This window comes from Panthera onca, chromosome A2, assembly GCF_046562875.1.
Source record: "Panthera onca isolate mPanOnc1 chromosome A2, mPanOnc1 haplotype 2, whole genome shotgun sequence".
NCBI classification, from domain to species: domain Eukaryota; kingdom Metazoa; phylum Chordata; class Mammalia; order Carnivora; family Felidae; genus Panthera; species Panthera onca.
This window is the reverse complement of record NC_138340.1, coordinates 2,906,639-2,929,461: the sequence shown is the minus strand read 5'-3', so window position 1 is coordinate 2,929,461 and position 22,823 is coordinate 2,906,639. Positions and strand designations below refer to the sequence as shown.

General features: G+C 63.1%; 1 protein-coding gene across 2 annotated transcripts in view; it reads left to right on the top strand.

Moving 5' to 3' along the window:
- ZFR2 (zinc finger RNA binding protein 2) overlaps positions 1-22,823 on the top strand; it is a 42,202-nt gene that overhangs the window by 17,145 nt on the left and 2,234 nt on the right. For both annotated transcript variants that reach the window (XM_078443613.2, XM_078443612.2), the window contains exons 2-17: positions 1,571-1,766; positions 2,733-2,847; positions 3,306-3,530; positions 3,623-3,873; positions 5,991-6,173; positions 8,189-8,417; positions 9,512-9,663; positions 10,598-10,717; positions 12,171-12,310; positions 13,409-13,541; positions 14,188-14,378; positions 17,352-17,523; positions 18,726-18,864; positions 20,602-20,699; positions 21,040-21,135; positions 22,393-22,504. In XM_078443613.2, the coding sequence (XP_078299739.2) occupies positions 1,571-1,766; positions 2,733-2,847; positions 3,306-3,530; positions 3,623-3,873; positions 5,991-6,173; positions 8,189-8,417; positions 9,512-9,663; positions 10,598-10,717; positions 12,171-12,310; positions 13,409-13,541; positions 14,188-14,378; positions 17,352-17,523; positions 18,726-18,864; positions 20,602-20,699; positions 21,040-21,135; positions 22,393-22,504 (2,552 nt within the window). The remainder of the gene's footprint in view (positions 1-1,570; positions 1,767-2,732; positions 2,848-3,305; positions 3,531-3,622; positions 3,874-5,990; positions 6,174-8,188; positions 8,418-9,511; positions 9,664-10,597; positions 10,718-12,170; positions 12,311-13,408; positions 13,542-14,187; positions 14,379-17,351; positions 17,524-18,725; positions 18,865-20,601; positions 20,700-21,039; positions 21,136-22,392; positions 22,505-22,823) is intronic.

The window sequence follows — 22,823 nt, the reverse complement described above, 5'->3', positions numbered from 1 at the left end:
CGGGAGCGACGAAAACAAGTGGTTACCTTGGAGGGTTGGCTTCCAGCTGGGTTTTACTTTTGCTGTAGAGCTGCGGATTCCGAGTTGTTTGGACAGTGGCGTTGCGCTTGGGAGTGGCCCGCGGGGCACGGGAGGGTCCAGGACACTGCCTCCGATCGAATCTAGAAGCGCCTGTTTCCCACACACGTGCCCCGGGGGACGCCTGTAAGCTCACGCTCCGCGTCTGTATTTACTGAGCACCTGCTATGTGTCCGATGCTGTTGCTGTGCTGGGAGAGACCTCGGGACATGCTGCTGTTCCTGCGGGGGAGGGACGGAGACGATCGGGTGGCACTGGGAAGACAACCCCAGCAGGGCGAGGGGACAGAGTACTGCCCCTGTCCTAGACTGACTCGGGGAGGGCTCGTCGGAGGAGGTGACATCTGACAGGAGGGGATGCGGGGGGGGGGGGTGCGCTGTGAGAGGACCCCTCTGGCTGCCAGGATGCCAGTGAGGAGAGGGCGGGTGCCTGGTGGGGGTGACGCACCAGGCTCCGCTGGCCCCCAGCTCCCGCGAGGAACCTTTGCACTTTACTCTGCGTGGCTGACGCTCAGCATTCTGCTCGGCCTGGAGGGCGCTCCGTGTGTCGTCCCAGCTGGGCAGCAAGCCACTTAGAGGGACAGGAGCCGTCACCGCATGCCTGGCTTGGGTCCAGAATGTGTGCGGAAATACCAGGGGCTCGAGCAGTGCTGGCCGCGGTGCCTTTGTCCTTGGGACCCCCTGCCCTGGAGCCTTGCCTCGTCCCCGGCTGGCTTTGCGGCAACTTTCTTCTGTGATCCATACGGGTGTTGGCTAAAACCTCTGATGCTGCTCCTCTCAGACAAACGGACTGTTACCTTTGAGGATGATATTTAGCAGGGTGGGGGCGCTTGGGTCACAGAGATCTGGGTCTGGATCAAGCACTTGACCTGTGTCCTCAGAGGTTCCTCATTCAGAAACGGGACAGATGGTCACAGTGGCACCTTCTCAGTGGCAGTAAGGGGAGAGGGAGGTGGTGTGGACAAAGGCCTCAGTGCTGTGCGTCCTGCAGAGCAAGCCGGCAGTGAAACTCGTTCTCGTGACTAAGAGTTTTTAGTTTCGTGTTAACTGATTTTCTGTATCTCAATAATTGGGGGATCCATCGGCTCCTTGGTTACAAAATACCGTTCAAGTCTAGCTTTCTCAGAAGAATGTCGATGTCCAGATAAAGCTTGCTGCCCGCACAGATGAGCCGAGAAGTCAACCAGTGGGCTCAGGCCCTGACTTTGTCACTTACGGTGCCTCGGTTTTCCTCACCTGTAAAACGGGGGCAAGGAGGGTCCCCAACGCACAGAGGTGTTAATGACATTGTGTTAATTCGTGAAAAGTGCTTAAAACCAAGCCTGCTCTCTTAGCAAGGTCTTAACAAAGGCTAGTAGGTAGAGAAAGTGCAGAATTACTGTCGGCATCCCGAGCAGCCGACGTTCAGGGTCCGACGGAACTTACGAGCTTCCACGAAGGCGTTCGCAGAACTCCGTGATGCAGCCGGCTCCTGTGTTTATCTGTGGTTCCAGCGCCCAGCCTCCGATGGCTTTTCCCCTCCCCGCCACCGGAGCCAGCCTCGCCCCGGGACCTGCTGCGACCCCGACGTTTCCCGCGGCCGCCCAGCCCCCCGGGCCTGTCGGCGTGGCGGGGTGTGGCGGGTACCAGCCCTGCCCCAGCTGGCCCCCGGAGCCCGCCCCAGCGCCCAGCGCCGCTCCCTCCTACCAGGTACCAGCCCGGCCTCTCTCTCACTGGCACCTCACCTTTGAAGCCGCGGGTAGCGTCCAGTGGGAGCGTGCAGCGGGTGGCCCGCACTAGCAGACGGGCACACAGACGTCCCTTCCCCGCGCTCCTGTCCCTGCCTGTGACCGGGAGCAGGGGACGAGCGTGAGCTCATCTGGCACTTCTGGTGCTGCTGCTGCCATCTTCCCGACCCCTTCTCTGGGCCTGGAGATCCAGCCGCTCGGAACTTCCAGCACGTCCCGTGCCAGACGTGGTCCAGACCCCTGGGCCTCTGCCGCCCACCGCTCGTCCCCTCTGACATCAGCAAACGGCACCACGGGCCGCCCCGCTGGCAGAGCTCGCTCTGTTCGGCTCCGCCCTCTTCCTCTGTCCCTTGCCTTTGCTTCCCCAAGGCCTCTGGGGCTTCTCCCCGCAGCCCGTCCCCCGAGCTCCTGCCTGTCCCCAGGGCCCACTCCTGACCCCTGCTTTCACGCTCACCTGCCTGTGGTCCCGTTCCACGTGATGACCCGAAGGCTCCTTTGCACGTCACCCAGACCCTCCCTGAGTCCCTGGCCCCAGCTGTCACCCCAGCCCCTAGTCCCCTGCTCTGACCGCCTCCGTCTTCTGCAAGCCCACCAGCTGGCTCCACGTGGGGGCCTCTGTGTCCTGACCCTGCGGGGAACCCTGTCCCCACGTCCTCACGTACCACCCTCCCTGCGCTGCTCCCGTGCGAGCTGTTTCAGGCTGGGCATTGCCCACGGCGCTTCTGCCCTCAGACGTCAACATTTCCACGAGAGCGGCCACGTCCAGCTCGCTGGTCGCTGCGTCCCCAGCTCCTGAACCGGCCTGTCAGAGTCGGAGCTCAGGAACTGTGAACGTGAGCCGCGTGTGGGGCCGGTGAGGGCACGCCTTGCCCCTGCCCTGAGGGGCCCTCTCCCTGCCCCGTGTCTCTCCGGGGTAACCCCCTCGCAGGACGGTTACAGCCGCGAACCAGCGACGGATGCCGGCAGCTACGAGAACAAACAGGATCCCCTGCGCGCTGCCAGCCAGCCTCGGCTCCCGGCCTCGGCCGTGCCGTGCCAGCCAGGTGGGCCTCTGTAAGGGGCCGCCGGCTTCACTGTGGGAGCAGCCGCCGCGGAGCCACATTTTAAACTTGCCCAATTCGTAGGAGGTCCAGGGGTCGTGTGACTGTCAGGGCTGCCTTCTCAAATATGCGCCGAAGTCTCAACTAGGGCCGGGCCCGTGTAGGAGAGAGAGGGAGAGAAGGAAAGAGAGGCAGAGAGACGGAACTGGAAGGAGATCTGGAAGGAGGGGGGTTCTGCTGAGGACTTGGACTTGAGGGGTGGGAGAGGCCGGGGCCCCGGCCTCCAGCCGCAGCTGAGACTTCCAGGAAGTTCGAGGCCAGTAGCACCTGGGACCATGCTGGTTCTAGGCAGCGGGAGAGGCCCGTTGCCACGGCTACGGGGGGCCAGGATTTCCACTGCTGGGAGGCGGGAGGTTGGGGGCAGAGGGGTGGCTTTGCAGAGAGGTTTTGTTTGCCCTCAGGGACTAAAGGAACGCATGTCTGGCCCGGCGGTGGGTACGGCCCAGCGCAGCCCCTGCAGCAGGCCGCCACCGCTAACGCAGGACAGCCAGTCAGCACCCTGGCCCTGAGCTGCGCGGAGAACGACACCCGCCTGCCGGCCGCCAGCGCTCTGCCCGCGGCCTCCGTCTCCACCCTGCCTTCCTACACCCCGACCTCCTACAGCCCCATGTCTGCCCTGGACCCAGGTAGGGTGCATTTCCGTGCGCGCACAGGCCGTTCCTGAAGAGGCGCCACAGCCAACCCGGCTCCCCGTCTGGGTTTTCTCTCTGCTTCCTAGGACCGAGCCACCCGAGCTGTGACCTGGCCGAGCGCTCGGCAACCGGTCCTCACCGCCCCTCACCGCTGCCCCCCCGGCCGCCCCCCCAACTCCCAGAGCCCACGGGCTCCCTGTGGGGCGGCCCCGGGAACCGCCCCAGGGCCGGTTCGGCCGGCAGCCTGGCCAGAAAGCCCCCGAAGCCCAAGGGTGGCCCGAGGCAGCCCCTGCTTCACTACTGTGACGTCTGCAAGATCAGCTGCGCCGGCCCCCAGGTCAGCTGCCCTCCGCCCCCTGCCGAGCAGGCCCTGGGGACCTTCCTGGGGACCGTCCTGCCGCCTCGGGTAGCCACACGTCAGGGGTGTCCTGTTCCGGAACTGGCGGTGACACGGGCGCATCAGAACTGCCTTTCCGGCGCGCTCGTGGAGGACACGAGGGCAGGCGCAGCGCTGACCGCTGGCGGCGGGAGCACGGGCAGAGGCGGGCAGCACCCCCTCCTGCGAGCAGCCACGGGTGCCGCAGGGGCAGTTCCGAGAGGCCTGGGGGTGGGGTGCACCTTCGTCGCAGGGCTGCTCGAGCAAAGGTGCACCTGAAGCAGGGTGCCTGGTGGGCGGGAGCAAGGGTGTGTGTGCTCTGTGCGCACGTGCGTGTGTCTTGTGTGTGCGTGTGTGTGTGCTGTTGTCTGAGAGGGACGCCCCCCGGCCCTGCTCACAGATAACCCAGCTGGTGCTCTGGAAAGGTCACCAGATGCTGGGGCTCCATCTTGACAGAGAGCAATGCACTAATTCTGTCTTCTTTTTATTTATTTATTTTTACGTTTATTTTGAGAGAGCGTGTGTGCACGCGTGCAGGAACGAGAGGGAGACAGGGAGAGAGAGAGAGAGAGAGAGTTCATGAGAGACTAGCGGGGAGAATCCCAAGCAGGCTCCACGCTGTCAGCACGGAGCCCGACGTGGGGCTCGAACTCCAGAACCGTGAGATCGTGACCTGAGCCGAAATCAAGAGTGGGACGCTGATCCAGCCGGGCCCCCCCGGGCGCCCCCACGGCACTCTCTTTGTGCTTGTCCTCACCTGCACGTGTGCGTGCATTTTGCTCAGTGTGACCTTGTCACCTGGGCCGGCTCCCGCCTCTGCAGCCACGTCGGCGTCCTGAGTTGGCCCTTCCCCACCCCCGCCCGCCACTCTATCACCTGGTGCGTGGAGCTCCGTCGGCTGGCCTCCCGCGGCCCGGGCAGTACTGGTGCCTGTCCTCCGGGCGTCCGTCTCCGTAGCCTCTCCCCCTGGGGCGGCCCAGGTGACCGTGCAGCCAGGGGCACAGGGACCTCTCCCAGCACTCCTCCCTGCTTTGTCTCCCTGTCTCTCTTCACACCCGACGCACGCGTTTACGGCGAGGAGTCCGGTAGCCGCACGGCCACTGCAAACGCGTCCTGTCGCTTTGAGCTTGGAGCTCTGCAGCGTGTTCTGCCGGCCGTTCTGTCCTTCCACTGCAGCATCACCGCCTCCCCGTGTCAGGGGAAGGCCAGGGGCTCGGGGGGGGGGCCGGGCACCCAGGAACTCGCACTTGCTGTGGCGATGGAGCTAGAGGTCGGACCCGGGTTGTGGGCAGCCGCGGGGCTTAACTAGGGTGGTGCGTGGGGATCGCAGGCCAGAGTGGGCTCTGTCCTTCTAGACTCTTCTCTGCCCCAAGGCTTTCACCGTGTGTGTGTGTGTGTGTGTGTGTGTGTGTGTGTGTGCGCGTGCGCACCTGCTGTTGCTTGGGTAAATGCTCACAGGTTTCCTGTGTTCCGGAGAGTGTCCCCTCCTGCTCCTGTCCCCGCTTCCCACCTGCCCCCGAACCAGCCCGTGTGGGTTTCCCCGAGATCTCTTCCCTGCAGGGCATGCTGACCCTTGGCATGGTCAGAGCGCGTTGCTTTAGCGGGCCCACTCTGGGGGTGTTCGCTGCGGCCGGCCTCGTCCTCAGGATTCCCAGGGAGGAGTCCGGTCACTTGCCAGACGCCGCCAGATCCTTTGGGCTCGGGCCTGTGAGTCCTGGCAGCCTCCCTCGCGTGGACCCCTCGTAGCCGCGCTCCAACGAGGAAACGGGCCCTTGCTGTTGCGGTCGTGTGTGTCCTTGAGTGGTTTCCGAGGTCAGATTCTGAACAGCCAGAGTTTTCCTTCGGAGAAGCCTCTGAAACCACGTGTGTGTTTCTTCAAGGACACTTGCTTATTGATTTTCAGATAAGAGAAAGAAAAAGAAACCTGACGTTTTTCAGCCTGAGCTTCTGAGCCTGTTGACGGGGTTTAATAAAGTGGCTTGGTGGCCGGTGGACGGGGAGGGGGCCACAGGCCCCCGCCTCCCCCGCGAGTCAACCGCACACACGCCCCTCAGGCCGCTCTCCCTCTCTGCCTGCAGACCTACGTCGAGCACCTAGAAGGGCAGAAGCACAGGAAGAAACAGGCGGCTCAGAAGATGGGCACCCGGCCTGACGGCAGCCCGAGCAGGGCGCAGACACAGCTGCGCTGTGGCCTGTGCGCCGTGTCCTGTACTGGGGCAGATGCCTACGCCGCTCACATCCGGGGGGCCAAGCACCAGAAGGTAGGAATCCCAGGTGACAGCCCGGTGGCTGGAGGGGGCGGCCGCCAAAGGCAAGGAGCTTTTCCTCAGGAGCCAGACAGCTCCCTGCTGTTAAAGTCACCCCGCCTGTGGGACGACAGCATGGAGCGGTGCCCGGGCCTCGTACCCGGACCCCAGAGGGAACCTTCTGGGCTGTAGGTGTGTTTACGTGTTTATGGAAATAAGCATTTGTGTGTTGAGGGCATCAACTACGTGTTCCATTTGAAGTTCTGCTTTTTAAAGATAAATGGGTCAAATTAAACTAATATGCAAACAGTAAGTTTAAAAAAAGTTTTTTTTCATGTTCATTTATTTTGGAGAGAGAGAGAGAGCGCGCGCGAGCGAGTGGGGGGTGGGGGGCAGAGAGAGATGGAGACACAGAATCCCAAGCAGGCTCCAGGCTCCGAGCTGTCCGCACAGAGCCCCACGCGGGGCTCACACTCACGAGCTGTGAGATCATGACCTGAGCCGAGGGTGGACGCTTAGCTGACTGAGCCACAGAGGTGCCCCTAAAATGCTAAGTTTTAATGTCAATTTTAATGGCAATGTTTTAAGTGATATGAAATTATTTAACATCAGTGCTTTTGATATGTATTCCTATTTTATTTATTTTATGGTTTTTTGTATTTTACTTTTGAGAGAGAGAGAGAAGGGGAGGAGCAGAGAGAGAGAGAGACAGAGGGTCCAAAGCAGGCTCTGTGCTGTCAGCAGATGTGGGCTCGAACTCACAAACCCTGAGATCTTGACCTGAGCCAAAGTTGGACACTTAACCGATAGAGCCACCCAGGTGCCCCATATTCCTATTTTAACATCAGCATTTTTGTGCGGCCTTCAGAATGCACATAGTGTGTCCTTTTATGGAGAGACTTGTTGGGATCCCCACCTGAGGGAAGGTCGGGACACACCTGCCTCTCCCCCGGGGGTCTGCTCTTCCCGTGCTGCACAGCGAGCTTCTGGAAAAGCAGCCCCCTTCCCAGGTGGTGGTGGTAACCTGCAAGGTGACTCCGGTCACGGGGGGCGTGTGGCGAGGGCGGGAGGGGACGTTCCTGGGGAACCAGCTTCAGGCCGCGTAGTTACTGAGCAGGAGGGTTAGGAGGGAACCTCCTCCAGGTGCCCTCCCTCACGGCTGGCCCTCCTCCCGCCCCCCACCGCGGGACCCGTCTTCCCTGCACTCCTCAAGAGCCTTGTCTCCAGCACGGCCGGGGCAGGCTCTCAAAGGCGTGAGGGAGCCCACAAACCCCTCAAAGGAGAGAGCGACCCGTGGAGGAGGGGAAGCAAGCGGGTGGAGGAAGGGGGGGAGGGGATGCCCGGGCCTGGCCGCGCAGGGGTGCGGGCGGGAGGACCGGGGCCCCGGAAGGGTGGGCTGCCCTGCGGGTCCGGGAGAGCCCGCAGCCAGCTCTGGGCGGGGGCCGGTCTGAGCTGTGAGCGTCAGACCCGGGGCGAACACGGCAGTTGACGGAGGGAGAGGCAGTTGGCGTCAGTCCTCCCAGTAAGTACGTTTGACGGGGGGCCGGGGGATGCCGAGGATGGGGTGTGACCGGATCCCGGGTGCATCTGTGTCCGTGGATGTGTCCACACGTCCCTGAAGAAGGTGGAGTGTGTCCGTGGACATCGTAGCAGTGGCCTCTGGCCACACATCTCGCCACACACACTGTGTCCCGTCCGGGCCGGGCCCGGGGCTGGCGCTGGGGTTGCAGAAAATGGCCCTTTCGGCCCGAGTCAGTGCCATTTGGAGGGGGGTGGGTGTAGGCGGCACAGGGTGTCGACGTGTTCTAGGTCCTGCCTGCGCAGGACTGGTAGGGCCTGGAAGCAGGAGGGAGCTTCTAGAAGGAGTGGGGCTGGAGAGCCCGGGCGTGTCACTGGGGGCTGCGGTGGGGGCGGCGCCCTCCCCTCCGTAGGCTCCCAGCCCCGCACACCCCCTCGGTGTTCTTCCCGTCTCTTCGGGAAGGCCGAGGAGGCCCGGAGAAGGCCTGACGGGGGACCTGGGTCTGTTCCAGGTCTTCAAGCTGCACGGCAAGCTGGGGAAGCCCATCCCCCCCATAGAACCCGTGCCGGGGAACTCCAGCTCGGCCACGGCCGCGGGCGCCAGCGGGCCGGCCCCCCTCACCGCGGAGAGTCCCTCCACGGCCTCTGCCAAGCCCGCAGCCCCCGCCGGCCCCAGCGCGCATGCCCCGAGCAAGCCAGGGCCGGCCAGGAGACCGGCGGCTTTGAAGGCCTCGCGCCTGGGTACGTGTCTGTGCGTCACAGCCAGCCACCCCCGCCCTGACTCCTCACGCTGGGATTTCAAGGAAGCGCTTGTCCATTTAACTTGCGTGCGTGCGTGCCCGCCATCCCGACTCTGGAGGGTCGAGCCTCTGGATGGAGGGCGGGGATGGGGAGAGGCAGGCACCTTCCGGCCACACCGTGGTAGCGCCTCTCACACCCCGGTGCTCGTGGCGAACAAAGCGGGCTCTGATGAGTGAGGTGGGTCCCGGGAAGTTAAGGGGGGCTCCTTGCCACTCCACCTGCAGCCCGCCTCCCCTGGGTGGGGGCGCACCCGCCGTGGCCTGGGCAGTGGAGGCAGCCAGGTGGCACCAGCAGGGCGGGTAGCTAGGATTGTGCGTGACGCCCTCGCTCCACCAACCGCTTAACGGCACCGCCTGATTTACCCTCCACGACTCTCAAAAGTAGCTTTTGTCACGATCCCAGTTTGCAGAGGGAAAAACAGAGGTGGGGCGAGGCCCCGGCCACCTCACACGCGGTGCAGATGCGATTCAGACCCAGGTCCGGCCGACAGGCTCTGCGCCCCCCGCCCTGCTGCACCCGGGAAGCAGGGGGAGGACTTACCTTACTTTGAGCCTCAGCAGCACCGTGTTTTGAGTAACCGCGTGCTATTGAAGGTGAAACCATGAAGCAGCATGGCTGACAGATGGGTCTCCCCCGTGAGGCCCGGTGAATTTGCCCCACGGGGCTGGGCTGACCGTGTCCCCAGTCCACCTGGAACTCTGTCCTCCGTCACCTGAGGGATGCAGAGTTGGAGCGGCTGGGGGCTCCTCTGGGCGGGAGGGTGGGGGGGCGGCGACAGGGCTCTCTGTGGATGCGTTCGGATTTCCGCCAAACCCTGCGTGGGCCTTGTTCTCTCAGCTGCGGCCCAGGCTGGCCCAGAAGGGTCTTTCGGGACCTGGATCTGACTGACTGACGTCACGGGGGCTGGGGGTGCGGGTGACCGGGCAGCAGGAGACCTCGGTTTGCATGTTGTCCACCCTCCACACTGGCGGACTGGAAGCCAGCCGTGGTCTCCGGCCGGAGCGGGCTGTAAGCAGCGCAGTCCTCCCTTCCAGGGCCCCCCGAGCCGCAGGCAGCGGGCAGCAGACTCCCCGAAGGGACACACCTCGTATCAGACGGGTCTAGGGAACCGCCCACCGGAGGAGGCTCTGCAGAAGCTTCTGGAAGGTGTGATGTGCAGCCCGTGGGCCCAGGCTACGTGGAGGAGGTAACTGCCAGGCAGCCGTCGTGATGGGGCCATCGGTGTGCGCCCCACCCTGTCACTGGGCCGTGGCAGAGGATCTGGGCAGGGCCCAGACTTCAAGACCTCGCCCCGTTCTCCACCTGTGGTGTACACACTTGTCCACGGGAGAAGCCCGCGGGAAGGCCCGGGCCCTGGGCTTCAGATCCTGAGACAGACCAGCACTTCCTGAGCCTTTTCCCGCTGGGAGGAAGGCAGAAAGGGGGATCTGTGTCCTGCCGAGCTTCTCCCCGCAGGCACGCGATTCTCGGGCTTTAGCAGCCGGTGTGCACCACCCAGAGCCCCCGGCAGTGGCCCTGCAAGGCCTGCCTCCAGCAGCCTTCTAGAACCAGATTTGGAAGCCGCCTCCCCGGCCGGCCGCTTCCGTAGTCCCAGCCTCGCCTCCTCCTCCTCCTCCGTGGCTGAAACCATTAGCGTTTCTTCTGTCCTCAGGGTGATGTTTTTGTTTGACCAACTCAGCATCTTCTGTCTTGTCTGGAGAAATAACCACCCAGATAGATTGCTGCCACGGGAGGCCCTGTGGTTGGGCAGTTAGGAGATAGTAAGGTGCTGAAAAGCCTGAGGAGACACAGAAGGGGCCTGTGATGGGTGGAAATCACTATAGGGCGGAGGCCAGAGCCCTGCGGGGACCGGCCTGGGCGTGGGTACTGTTGCCTGGGGTGGGGGTGGGGCAGTGGGAGGAGGAGGGGGGCGGGACAGTGGCAGAGGTGGCCCGGGGCACTGGCGGGCGTGTTGGTGAAAGGCCGGCTACCCTGAAACCTACTTGGCAGGCCGGAAGCCAGCGCGCGGGCCTGGGCACCCCCAGGAGGGCCCGGCGCCCTGGAGGTGACGGGAGGCGACCCTGCCCGGAGACCAGACCCGCTGCGGGGCAGCCCTAACTCAGCTGAGCTCTGTGTCACAGGTGTGTAACCACGAGGGCAAGGTGATCCGGTTCCACTGCCGGCTGTGTGACTGCAGTTTCAACGACGGCACCGCCAGGGACTTGCACGTGAGGGGACGGCGGCACCGGCTCCAGTACAAGGTGCGAGGGGCTGGGGAGGACCTGCCGGGTCCGCATCCTTCCTTTGTCCCCCGAGGCTGAGCCCCCCCCACCCCGGCCCCTCGAGCGGCATCCAGACCTGGCGTTTCCCGCTGCCGGGAGGAAAACCCAGAACTGCGTTTGCTCATAGCGCGTGGTCTCTTGCTGCGGCACGTGTGGTGGGAAAACCCGTGCCTGAGTGATGCTGCAGGGCGTCCTGGAGCACGCAGAACAGGCTCACGCAGGCCGCCTCCTGTCCCCAGCCCCAGCCGGGTTCTCTTCCGGCCTCTGCCGGGAGCCCGAGCTGGTGTGCAGCTGAGACGGGGCTCGGGGCTGAGCGGGTACCTGGGGGCCGGGAGGTCACGGCCGAGGGGCTGCTACTGCCACGGGGGCGTCGGCCTGTCCAGGCTGAGCCACATCTTCGGGGAGCCCGGCCTCCAAGGGGTCAAGGGGTCTGGGTGGCGGGTGCCGAGGGCCTTCCGGCGCCAGCAGGGTCCTTGTTAGGGGGTCCGCTCCCCACACAAGGTGGGGGGGCTCTTGGGTCCCTCAGCCCTGTGGGCTCACCCAGAGGGGCTGCCGGCTGTCTCCCTCTCTCAGGTGTGCAGGGCACCGGGCCTTGTCACGCGTGCACACGGCCTTGCGCGTGTCTGTGCACAGCCCACGTAAAAAGCGGCTTGTGGCTATTCCCCGTTCTTTAGCAGCTTTATTGAGACGTCATCCGCACGCTGCACACTTTACCCACGTGAGCACACGGGTTCGTGGCTTTTGCTGCTGCGTCTGCACAGAGCTGTGGCCATCGCCTTTCTGTAATTCCAGAACACTCCGTCACCCCCAAATGAAGCCCGCCCCTATTAGCTGCCCCCACAGTTTCCCCCACAAGCCCCCTTCCCGTCCGTGGATGAGCCTGTTCTGGACGTTTCACACACTCGGACTCACACCCCGCGGGGCCTCTCGCGTCCGGCTCCCTCCCTGAGCGTCGCGTGTTCGGGGTCCGTCCGCGGGGCGGCGGGGGTGGGCGCCTCGCTCCCGTGCACGGTGGACACGCCGTGTGTGCCTGCTCCTCCGTCAGTGGACACGCGGGCTCTTCCCACCCCATGCTGCTTAGACGGTGCTGCGCTTTCTGGATGATGGAAGTAAACGCTCAACACGGAGTCCAGGAGGGAATCTGAGCTACTTTGGAAGACACGGATTGCTGAATTCCACACAGATGCCGCTTCCCCCGAGCGGCCTTGATTAGAAATAAACATCTTGGGTTGGCTCTGCGGCGACTGGTCAGCGGTCGGCCGTGGGGTCTCGCGGTGCTGCCGATTTCCTTCTTCCCTGGGCAGCGTGGGCTCTTGTGGCCACACCTGGGTGGCCTCGAGTCGGGCCACAGAAGGCCGTGTGGGCTCCCTGGGCTCCGGGCCCTCGTCTAAAGGAAGGTCTCCCGTCTCACAGCCCTTCTTGCCCTTTCCAGAAAAAAGTGGACCCTGACCTTCCGATCGCAGTGGCGCCCAGCCCCAGAGCTCGGAAGCTGCTGGAGGAGAGGCTGAGGCGGCAGAGGCAGCTGAGCAGGAAGCGGCTGGAGGGGATGCGGCGCTGGCACGCCGAGATGAGGTGCGCGGGCCCCGCCGGCTGCCTCACCCTCCCGCACACCCTCTGCTCCCTTTCAGGCCCCAGGCCCGGGTGCTCACCCCTGCGAGGTGGGCAGGGGACACCGCCCTTGGCAGAGATGGTCAGGCTCAGGGCCTGCGTTAGCATCTCGTAAGACACGCAGGACGGCACAGCCACGGCAGCCACGGGACAGGCGCTCTGGGCCCCACTTCACAGGGACGCCCCGCGTCTCCGTGAACGCTGACCCCGGTATCCCCTGACTACTGGTGTCCCCCTGACCCCGGTGTCCCCTGACCTCCAGTGTCCCCTGATCTCCAGTGTCCCTCTGACCTCTGGTGTCCCTTGACCTCTGGTGTCCCCTTGATCTCAGTTCCCCTGACCTCCTGTGTCCCCCGTCCTCCTGTGTCACCCTGAACTCAGTTCCCCTGACCTCCTGTGTCCCCCAGCTTCCTGTGTCACCCTAACCTCAGTTCCCCTGAGTTCCTGTGTCCCCCTGACCCCGGTGTCCTCCGACCTATGTCCCCCTGACCACCTCTGTCCCCCTGACCGCAGAGTCCCCTGATCTCCTATGTCCCCCGACCTCCTCCGTCTCCCTGACCCCAGGATCCCCTGGTATCTGTGTCCCTCTGACCTCCTATGTACTCCAGACCTCTGGTCTCTGCCTGAACCTTTAGGGTTCCTTGTGTCCCCCTGAATCTTCATGTCCCCTGACCACCCATGCATTTGTCACATCCTCCTTCGCCCTCTGGAGCAGGTTCGAAGCATTATTGACATGGTGTCTGATGCTCGGAAGGTCCAGGCAGTGTCTGAGCTGGAGAGCAAGACCCAGGACAGACTCAGGATTGCAGCTGTCCTTCATTCCCTGCCTCTTGCCCTTGGCATATGTTCTCCCGACCCGCCTGGCCTCAGTCTCCCTGATATACGGTGGGCATTTGTGCAGGACCCACATCCTGGAGGTGGGCTCCCAGGGCCCCATCAGTCTACTGTGTCTGTCCCTGGAGGTCCTGGAGCCCCGACCTCACCTAGCATCGCTCTGATGTGACAAGCCCAGGGGACCCTCGGCTGCTTAGAGCAACCTGTCCCCCCTCTTCCCCCCAACAGGCGCTACGATCTATGTAGGAGGCGACTGGAGGAGGGGCCACAGGCCCAGGAAGAACACCCTGGACCCTCGCCACCTGACCAGCCGCCTCCTTCCCTCCTGAGCAGGCCGGGGGCACCTACTGGCTCGCCTCTGGTGGGTGGCGGCCTTGTCTTTGTGCCGAATGCCTCCCGTGGTTGAGGCCCCACGGGTGGGTGAGGTTCTCAGGCCCTCCCTACAAGGACCTGAATCTTCTAGGAGTGAGGAGCATGACTTTGAACGAGGACCCCCAAGGGGTGCCCAGGGGTGGGAGCTGGAGGGCCTGAGGGCCATAGCCTCATCACCAGTCACGGACAGGGGGCCCAGGCCTGGGTCCCATCACCAGCCACAGGCGCTCCTAGCTGTGGGGCCCCGGTCGCCGTTTCCCTCTGGAGCCTCAGCGTCCATCTGTCCACGCACGCTGGGCCAGGGTGGGTTGGGAGCCCCCCGTGCCCACCTTGCCGAGGGGAAGGACCCCGTCGAGGGGGCTGCAAAGACCACCACAGAGGGGAGCCCACTGGCCCCACGCAGTCCTGGGTCCTCTCTGGCTCACCGCCCCGGGCGTCCCTAGCCTTCCTTCACCTGGCTCTCTGCTGCCACTTGCCTGCCACCCCCAGAGCCAGCCTGGCTCCGGGGCTCCCCACCCCGGACAGGGCTGCGTGTGCCCTGCAGCAGCCGGGGCTGACCCGGCTCGTCCCCTCCCCTACCTGCCGGGTGCTGGAGCCCCTCAGCCCGCCTGTGACACTCTCCCCTTTGCCTGTAGCCCACACGGCGGCCGGAGTCCAGCGATGACCGGCACGTCATGTGGACGCATGCTGCCATCTACCCCACGGAGGAGGAGCTCCTGGCCGTCCAGAAGGCCGTCTCCCACGTGGAGCGCGCCCTCAAGCTGGTGTCCGACGTGCTGGCCGAGGAGAGCTCCGGAAGCCCAGAGCAGGAGGGCGGCGAGCACAGGTAGTGGAGGCTCCTCTCTGTTCCCAGGGCCCAGGGGTGACCTCGAGCCGTTCTGGACAGGACGTGGCTGGCAGGAGGGCAGAGGCCGCCTCACCTGGGACGGCCTCTGAGCTGTCCGCGGTCTCTGGGACTTTCCAGCCACGGGCAGAAAATTCCCCAGACTGACGTTTCCTATGGAAGGTGCATCTACAGTGCCATTCACGAAGGGTTAACGGCATCTGTTTCCTGGTCTGCAGAACGGAGATAAGTGTGATTCACAGGGTGATGAAGGCCCCCCAGCGGGAGATGCCGCTGGGCCCCCATGAATCACCGCGACTCCTTCCTGTGACTTGGGGCAGGGAAGCCCCTCCGCCTGCAGTCGGAGAGGAAGTCAGCCTTTCCAAGTCCCTTCTTTCCGGGGCCTGCTGCTTCGGCTCCTCGTGGAGTTATCTGTGTTACAGTAAAACGTAACCCGGAATTTACTGCCTGAACCGTTTTCGTGGGTCCGATTGGGCGGCACGGAGGGCATTCACCACCTTGTTTCCAGAACCGCATCCCCCACCGACCCAGCCACAAATCTGCCCCTGCTAAATTCCCGATGCCCTCGCCCCCTGCCCCCACCCCCCGGTCCCCTGGCTCAGCCTGATCTGGACATTGAGCAGAAGAGGAGCCCTGTGGCGTCGACCCGTTTGGGGTCTGGTTGTTACCAGGGTCTGCGCCCTCAGGAAGCGCCTGGTGCTACCTGTGAGTGACTTCCGAAGGGTCAGCCCCGGGCTCAGACTCGGGACCTCCCCCAGGACAGTGGACAGGGGTGCAAAGAGGCGCTCTTTCTGCTCTGCACTGACGCCCTTGCAGAGACGGCCAAACCCCCTCCCAGCTCCGAGGTCTGCCCGGGTGTAGGGTTCGCTCACCGGTACACGAGAGCTGGTCTGGCCTCAGGGTGACCCTTGCCCTCAGCCCTGCTCCAAGGGGCGCAGGGCCGGCTTCCCTGGGCTGGTGCTGTGTGGGGTGCATGGGAGCGCCACGCCGCACCCCTTCACGTGACGCTCCCGTGTTCCCTCCGGTTTTCTCCCAGCACATGGGTTTTCTTTCTGTTTTTATTCATTTGCTTATTGTTTATGATTTTAAGTTTATTTATTTTGAGAGAGAGAGCATAAGCAGGGGAGGGGCAGAGAGAGGGGAGAGAGAGGATCCCCAGTGGTCCTGCACTGAACATGGAGGCCGGGCAGTGGACACAGGCAGACCTGGGACCTGCAGGCCTTCCTCAGGTCTCCCCCCCCACCAACCCCCCCTACCCCCCAGCAGCACAATGTCATGCATGCCCACAGCACTCAGCAGCTGCAGAGTCGTGTGGCCCCGGGACAGTAGGGGTGGGGACCCAGACGGGTCAGCCTCCACAGGGCGCGTTCCCGTGCTGCCCCTGCACGCCCCTGCCCCCCCCCCCCTTCTCTAAGCCTGGCAGCTGCCCTGTGCCCGAACAACAAAGCTGACCTGGCTCTTTTAAGCCTTCACGTAACGCTTACGGCATGCCGCGTGTTCTGTCCTTGGGTTAATTTTCAAAACTTGGAAATGCGTTCTTTACAAGGATCGTAGCGAGCCGTCCTACGGCTGTTCTGTTATTCGCTGTTGGAAAGAGCACGTCAGGTTTGGGTGTTTTTCTTGTATAGTGGAAGCTCCCCAGCGTGCACAGAAGTTGATGGAACAGTGAGGCCCGGGGGAGCGCCAGGTGCCGGTGCCCGAACCACGGACTCCACACGAGGTCTCCTCAGTCTCTTGGAAGGAAGCCTTCTGAGTCTGTGCCCTCTAGGATTTCAGTAGCTGTCCCTAAACAGCAAGGACTCGCGATTTAACAAAACCCCAACACCATTGTAGTTTAACAGTCACCCTTTACCATCGTCAAACAAGCAGGGTCAAAATTTCCGTTGTCCCACAGAGATCAGAATGTGGGTGGTTTTGTTTTACGGCCTGTGTGAATTGGGATCCAGCTTGATTGACGAACCTCTGCGCCTTTTTGTCTACTTGCCCCCCCCCCCCCGCCCACTCCCGCCCTGCCCCGGCTCTCTGCCCCTCTTCCCGTGGGAGGTGGGAGTCTGTGGAGTCTGCTTCTAGCCCCGTCCGCAGCCCTTCTGGGCTGGATTTGGCTGGTGGCCTCCCAGACCTGGTCCTCTCAGGCCACGTTGGGCTCTAGCGCTCTGTCGTCCAGAAACCAAGAAATACATAAAAATGGGTAACATAAATGGATTTGAACAGATCAGGTCCCCTCCTATCCCGAGAAGTGTGACAAGACAAAGAGTGGCAGCTCTTGGAGCCCGGTGGGGACTTTGTGTAGACACCCGCCGAGGGAGGGGCCCAGGCGGGGCGCAGCGAGGGAAGCGGCCTCGTGGGGCTGGAACACAGGGACCAAGGGAGGCAGTGTGGGAGAGGATGGCTGCCGCGAGTCGGCCTGGGAGAACTGGGGTGTCCCCCACCTGCAGAGGGGGTAGCACCGGGAGGTGATGCGTTGGGGCAGATGCTGTAGTTAGGTTCACGCTGCGCAAAGCTGGCCTGAGCTTCAGGGGGGCACTTGGGGACCATGGCCGGATGCCTCGGGGCCTGAGGAGAGAGGGCAGACTCCCGGCCGAGCACCTGGCTGGGCCTCCTAGCCAAGGAGCTGAGGTGGGGGCCCGGTGGCCCCAGAGACGCTCAGGGAGCACAGAGCCAGGGGCCGTGTGGGTGGCGCCATCTGGCCGAAGACCAGGGGCCACAAGGATGGCCATTGGTGGCCGTTTACAGAATGCAGAGAACAGCAGGTAGTAACAATGCCCGCCCTTACTGAGCGTGCGCAGTTTGCCGGTCTTGTTCCAAGGCGCATGTGCCCGTTTCCCAGATGGGGAAGCCGAGACAGAGGCCCAGCAAGGCGCCCGTGGTTGTGGGAGCGGGGGACCCCGGCCAGCACTCCCTTCTCCAGATCCTTTCCCCTGCGGGTCTCACGCGTTTTCGGGCTTGTCTCCACAGCAGCGGCTCCCCCAGAGCTCGGGTCCTGAAGGGCGTGATGCGGGTCGGCCTCCTGGCCAAAGGCCTCCTCCTGCGGGGGGACAGGACGGTGCAGCTGACCCTGCTCTGCTCGCAGAAGCCCACCCACACCTTGCTGCGGAGAATCTCGGAGCAGCTGCCCCGGCAGCTCCCGGTAAGAGCCCGGCCTCTGTGCGTGGCGGGCACTTGGGCTCCCGGCTGGGGCGGCTGTGTTTCCGCGCGAGTCTGCTAGACACGGACCGGGTTGTTTTTGTACAAAAGTTGACAAGAGGAGGAACTTCGGGCTCCTTTATAAAATGAGTTTAGGGTCAGACTCAAGATGTCAGTGTCCCGTCACTGAGGGTGCTGACTTACCAGCCACCACAGGGGCAGTTGGTGCCAAGGACTGCACGGGACCCTCCCCCTTCACAGGGGAGACGAGAGGGGACTGCGGCGCATGGCCTGGGCTCCTCCCCTGGACTGTCTGGGACTTTCTCACCCGAAACAGTGACCGGGGAAGGGCTGAGAGCACGTCATGATTTAAATGGGTCTCGCGTTAAAAAATCAGTTCCCGGGGTGGAGGAGGCTCTCCTTCCTGGCGTCTGTCTCTGTTCCTGGGAGAATCCAGCACCGGGGGTCGCGCAGACCCAGATTCGCCCTCTGGGGTCCCCGCTCTGGTCAGGAGGTGAGCGAACATGCACAAGAGCAAGCTAACTTCCAATGTGTTGTCTGTGGAGAAGTGAAAGTCTGATGCCAAGGAGGGAGCACTGGCAGGGAGGGGGCACGTCAGGATGGTGGGAGGTGTGTGTCCCGTCAGGATGGAGCTAGAGGCGAAGGTGGGGGGGCTTGAAAGATGGGGGGCAGGATTGCTGGTCAAAGGCTTGAGGCCAGATGCTTCTGGTAGATGTTGCCAGGTCAGCCTCCAGCAGTTTATAGAGAGGTTTGCCAGCCCAGCTGCCCCTCGACTTCTTGAGGTTTGTCCTCAGAGGCGATGCTGGTGCCTCATTACAGTTTTAATTTGCTTCTTTCTTAGCGTGGGGGTAATCTGTGTCATCACGTAAAAAGGGTCTTCCCCGTTTCTTTTCTGCAAACCACCTGTTCTGTCGCTCGCAGGTTTTGTGGGGTTTTTTCATCGGATCGCTGGTTTTGTTGTTGTTGAGCGGCGGGCGTTCTTTACATGTGAAGGCACCTACTTGCAGGGTGTTTTCTGTACGCATCTCTACACGTGTGGGCTCCTAGAGGGTGGGGGCTGTGTCTCAGTCCTCCGGAGGCTACAGGCGCCCAGCACAGGGCCTGGCGCTCGACCGCGTTCTTGCTCGTTTACGCCTGCTTCTCAGCTGCACTGACGTGGACTCGTGTCACACTTGCACCTCACAGATGGTGACAGAAGACGAGTATGAGGTCTCCTCTGACCCCGAAGCCAACATCATCATCTCCTCCTGCGAGGAGCCCAGGATGAGGGTCGCTGTGTCTGTCACCTCGCCCCTGATGCGGGAGGACCCTTCCACGGACCAAGGTGTGGCCGGGCCCTTCCGTCCAGCCCCACTCCCCACGCTCCCTGGTGACTGAGGGCCGCATCTGCCTCTGCTCTGGGTGGGGAGGGGGTCACAGCCACCAGCCTTCTGGCACTTCTGCCAGCCCTGGATGCTGCTGGCAGGTAAGAACTGGGCCTTGGGGCAACAGAGGAAGTAAGGTGGCGACAGTCACATGAGCTCCAGAGCACTGTCCCCCTCTTCCCTTTGCCTCCGGGCCTGCACAGACACCTGCTCCCCACCCCAGGGAGATCAGCTGTGCTGGGTCCCTGGGAGCTCAGCTGATTCTGTGTAGCAGGGGCCACAGGCAACCCCATGGGTCCTAAGGCCTCTCCTGTGAGACATGGGGGCTCTAGGGCTTGAGGCCGGTTGGCTGAGAGAGTGGGAAGGGCACTGGGCCAGGCCAGGGGCCAGCAGGGGCCTCAAGTCACTGCTGTGGTGAAGGCCGGCTGCCAGGAACACACCGTGGATCTCACGGAGCCCCAGAACCTCGTGGAGCAGCCCCCAGAACTGTTTTCCAAACTCCAGTCATTCTTGAACCCCCTTCATGATTGTTTGGTCACAGCGGAGGGCCACGAACTTCTAACGTTCTTCTTTAAACACTTTTTTTAATGTTCGTTTATCTTTGAGAGAGAGAGAGAGACAGAGCATGAGTAGAAGAGGGGCAGAGAGAGGGACACACACAGAATCCAAAGCAGGCTCCAGGCTCTGAGCTGTCAGCGGAGGGCTCGATGCGGGACTCAAACCCATGAACCGCAAGATCATGACCTGAGCTGAAGTCAGACCCTTAACCGACTGAGCCACCCAGGCGCCCCTAACTTGCTTCTTTAAATCAGTTCATTTTTATCGCTTAAATTTTGGGGGAGCAGAACCCTGAACCATTGGCGGGAACCATCACCAGTTGTCATGGTCACGTAAGAAATAACCACAGCGGGATGAGACATCGTGAAGTCCTAGCTGCAGGCCCCGCTAGGGTTTGCTCAAACACACGAACAAGAGCAGCCTGGGAGCGTCAGGCAGTGTGAGCGATCCGAGGCTCCTAGACGGGTGGGCAGGAGGGCGCCCCTCTGTGTCCCCCACAAGTGTGTCGGGCCCCAGGCTGGCTGTCACCAGAGGGCGACACCGGAGGCGAAATGCCTTCCTCCCAGACCCACCCCGGCCGGTTCCACCTCAGCCTGAAGCAGTGGCTGGGCTGTGACCCACCCGTGGGGACACCGCTGCATGAGTAAAGCTGTGTCCCATCGCCTGACCTCTGTGACCCGGGGCCTCCCGGAGCGAGGGGCGGAGAGCGTGAAGCAGGGGAAAGACCGCAGGAAAAGGCCCCTGAGTTTCCCCCAGATGTGGGGCCTTTGCCCTCGAGGACGGCACCTGTTCCCGTCCAGCCTGCTCTCTCCCTTGCTGTGATGCACATGGAAGCGTCTGGAAATCTGGCTTAGTTCATCGTTTTCCATCTGAACTGTGATTTGCTAACCGAGGGCGTCAGCACTGAAGGTGCTCGGTAACCAGCGTTGCACTCTGTCCTCGTGGGAGCTCTCCCGCAGAGGGAGAGCATTTCCACAGAAATGATTTCTCTGGTCCTTGCGTGGCCTGGAGGAGAGATGGTCTGGAGCCCGGTGCCTTCCAGATAACAAGATGATTCCCAGGAGGGGCCGGGCCACGTGGCCCAGGGAGGTGAGGGGGGTGGTGAGGGGCGCTGTGCCCACATGGCCCTTTCCTTCTAGAAGGAAGGCAGGTGCCTCAGCCTGACCCAGAAGACATCCTGAGCCCAGAGAAGTGCCTTCAGTCCCTGGCCGCCCTCCGCCACGCCAAGTGGTTTCAGGTCAGGGGGCCGGAGGGGGCCTCCGTCTGTGTCCCGGCGCTCGGGAGCGGGCTCTGAATGCAGCTGTGGGAGACAGCCGTCTGCACGGCTACCCACGTCTCCTTGCCAAGCACTGACCCGACAAGGTTTCCTCCTGACCCTTGTCAGAAACATAAAGGAGTGACCCGGACTGCTTTGGGGGATGGCGGGTACTGGAGGCTCTGAATTGGGCCGGATCAGTGGGTCTGTGCCACACCCAGAGTCCCTCCCGGCCAGGCTCACTCCCCAAGGGTCAGCCCTTGTCCCCAAGGCCACAAGCGCATGGCTTCCTGAGCTAACGGTGTACTTCTTCCCCCCCCAGGCTCGAGCCAGTGGCCTACAGCCGTGCGTGATTGTCATCAGGGTCCTTCGTGACCTCTGCCAGCACGTGCCCACCTGGGGGGCCCTGCCGGCCTGGGTAAGCAGCACCCCGTGGCTGGCCCTGCCCTGGGGAGCCCCTCAAGGGCCTCCAACAGCCTTGACAGGCCTCATTTTCTCTGAGACAGAGGTTCCCCTTCCCAGTGTTGGGCTTTCCAAAAAGGGGCCCAACTGAGCAGCCGGGAAGGGTGGTGGGGAGGGGGCGGCCTAGGGGTCCGTCGGGGCCAGGAGGAGGCCTGCTGCAGAGCACAGCCTCATGAGACTGCCGTTACCTTGAACCGGCAACCTCACAGGCAGAACCAGAGAGCACGTGAGGCAAGGGGGCCCAGGACTGGCCTCGGGGCCGCCTGGTGCGTGCCCTCCCTCTTCCGAAGGGGAGACCCCCATGGCTCTGACAGCCCCTGGCAGTCAGTCCTGGGGCCCGTCGGGGGAGAGGAGAGAAGACAGAGGCAAGGGCACCCGTGCCCCCAAACCCCAGGTTGCCGTGCTGTGTCCGTGCACCTGTCGGCACGTCTGAGTCTGTCCATCTCATTTACTTTGGGGGACGGACGTTTGCTTTCCGCGTGCATTTCTGCTGCCAGCATCTCTCCCCCCCCCAGAGCCGTGCTCTTGCACAAGTAGACCCTTCCCACCTGGCCTTGCCATCCTTGGCCTCACTCACCCACGAGGACCGTCTCCCAGACCAAGGGCTCTCTCTGCCCCGTGTCCAGAGGAGGCAGGCGCTGCTCTCAGCACCACTCCTTTTGGGACACGTGGGTCCGTTTGGGCGCCGAGAGGGCCCCGCATTCCCCAGGAGCCTGTTTCCCTGTAAATCTAGAAGCACCACCCCCCCCAGAGAGCACACTTGTCCTGATCCCGCCCCCAAGACCCCCCCCCCCACTGCTCCCCACAGGGAGGGGGGCTCCCTGGGGAGGGGAGCATGCCAGAGCAGGTCAACGGGTCATCTGACCCTTACTAAATGCACGAGGGTCACAGAGAGCAGTTCTTCAACCCTCTTGACCCTAGTTTGCAGTGTTACTGTGCACAGGGTTTGCCGATGGAGAATCGGGAGGCGGAGAAGGCGCAGAAACCTGCTGGCAGCCACCCCCTGGGGAGGCAGAGACGAGGCCCCAGGGACCACCCTCCTCCTCAGAAGTCAAGGATGGGTGGGGGCGAGGAACAGTGCTGCTAGGGGCCTCCGTCCCAGGGTCTGCTGGAGACCCCGCGCATCGCAGCTGTCGCCCGGGGGAGAGTCCAGCTGGCCCAAGTGCTCTCCTCTGAGGCACGGCGTCGTCTTTTCTGTCCCCGCGGGGCCCAGGCCATGGAGCTGCTGGTGGAGAAGGCCCTGAGCAGCACGAAGGGGCCCCTGAGTCCCGGGGACGGCCTGAGGCGCGTCCTGGAGTGTGTAGCCTCGGGGATGCTCCTGGCAGGTCAGTCCCGCAGGCCGGGGAGCCCAGAACAGTAGAGCAGGTGTGGCAGGCACAGAACGAGCCACTTGCAAACCCTGGGAGCACTGTCCCGGGCAGACAAGGGAAGGGAGCCAGACAGACACTGCATGCCACAGAAGCAGCACAGGGACGAGGGTCCAGGGTCCGGGCAAGGGAGGGGCCCGCCCTGGGGCAGTGCAGCCCTGGAGAGCCCTGGGAATGTCGGGAAAGGAACCACGCAGGGTCGCAGATAACGGGCGTCAAAGGGATACAGTGCGCTGAGCCATCGAGGTGTTAGATGCAGAAACGGGGCTTTCCCGTC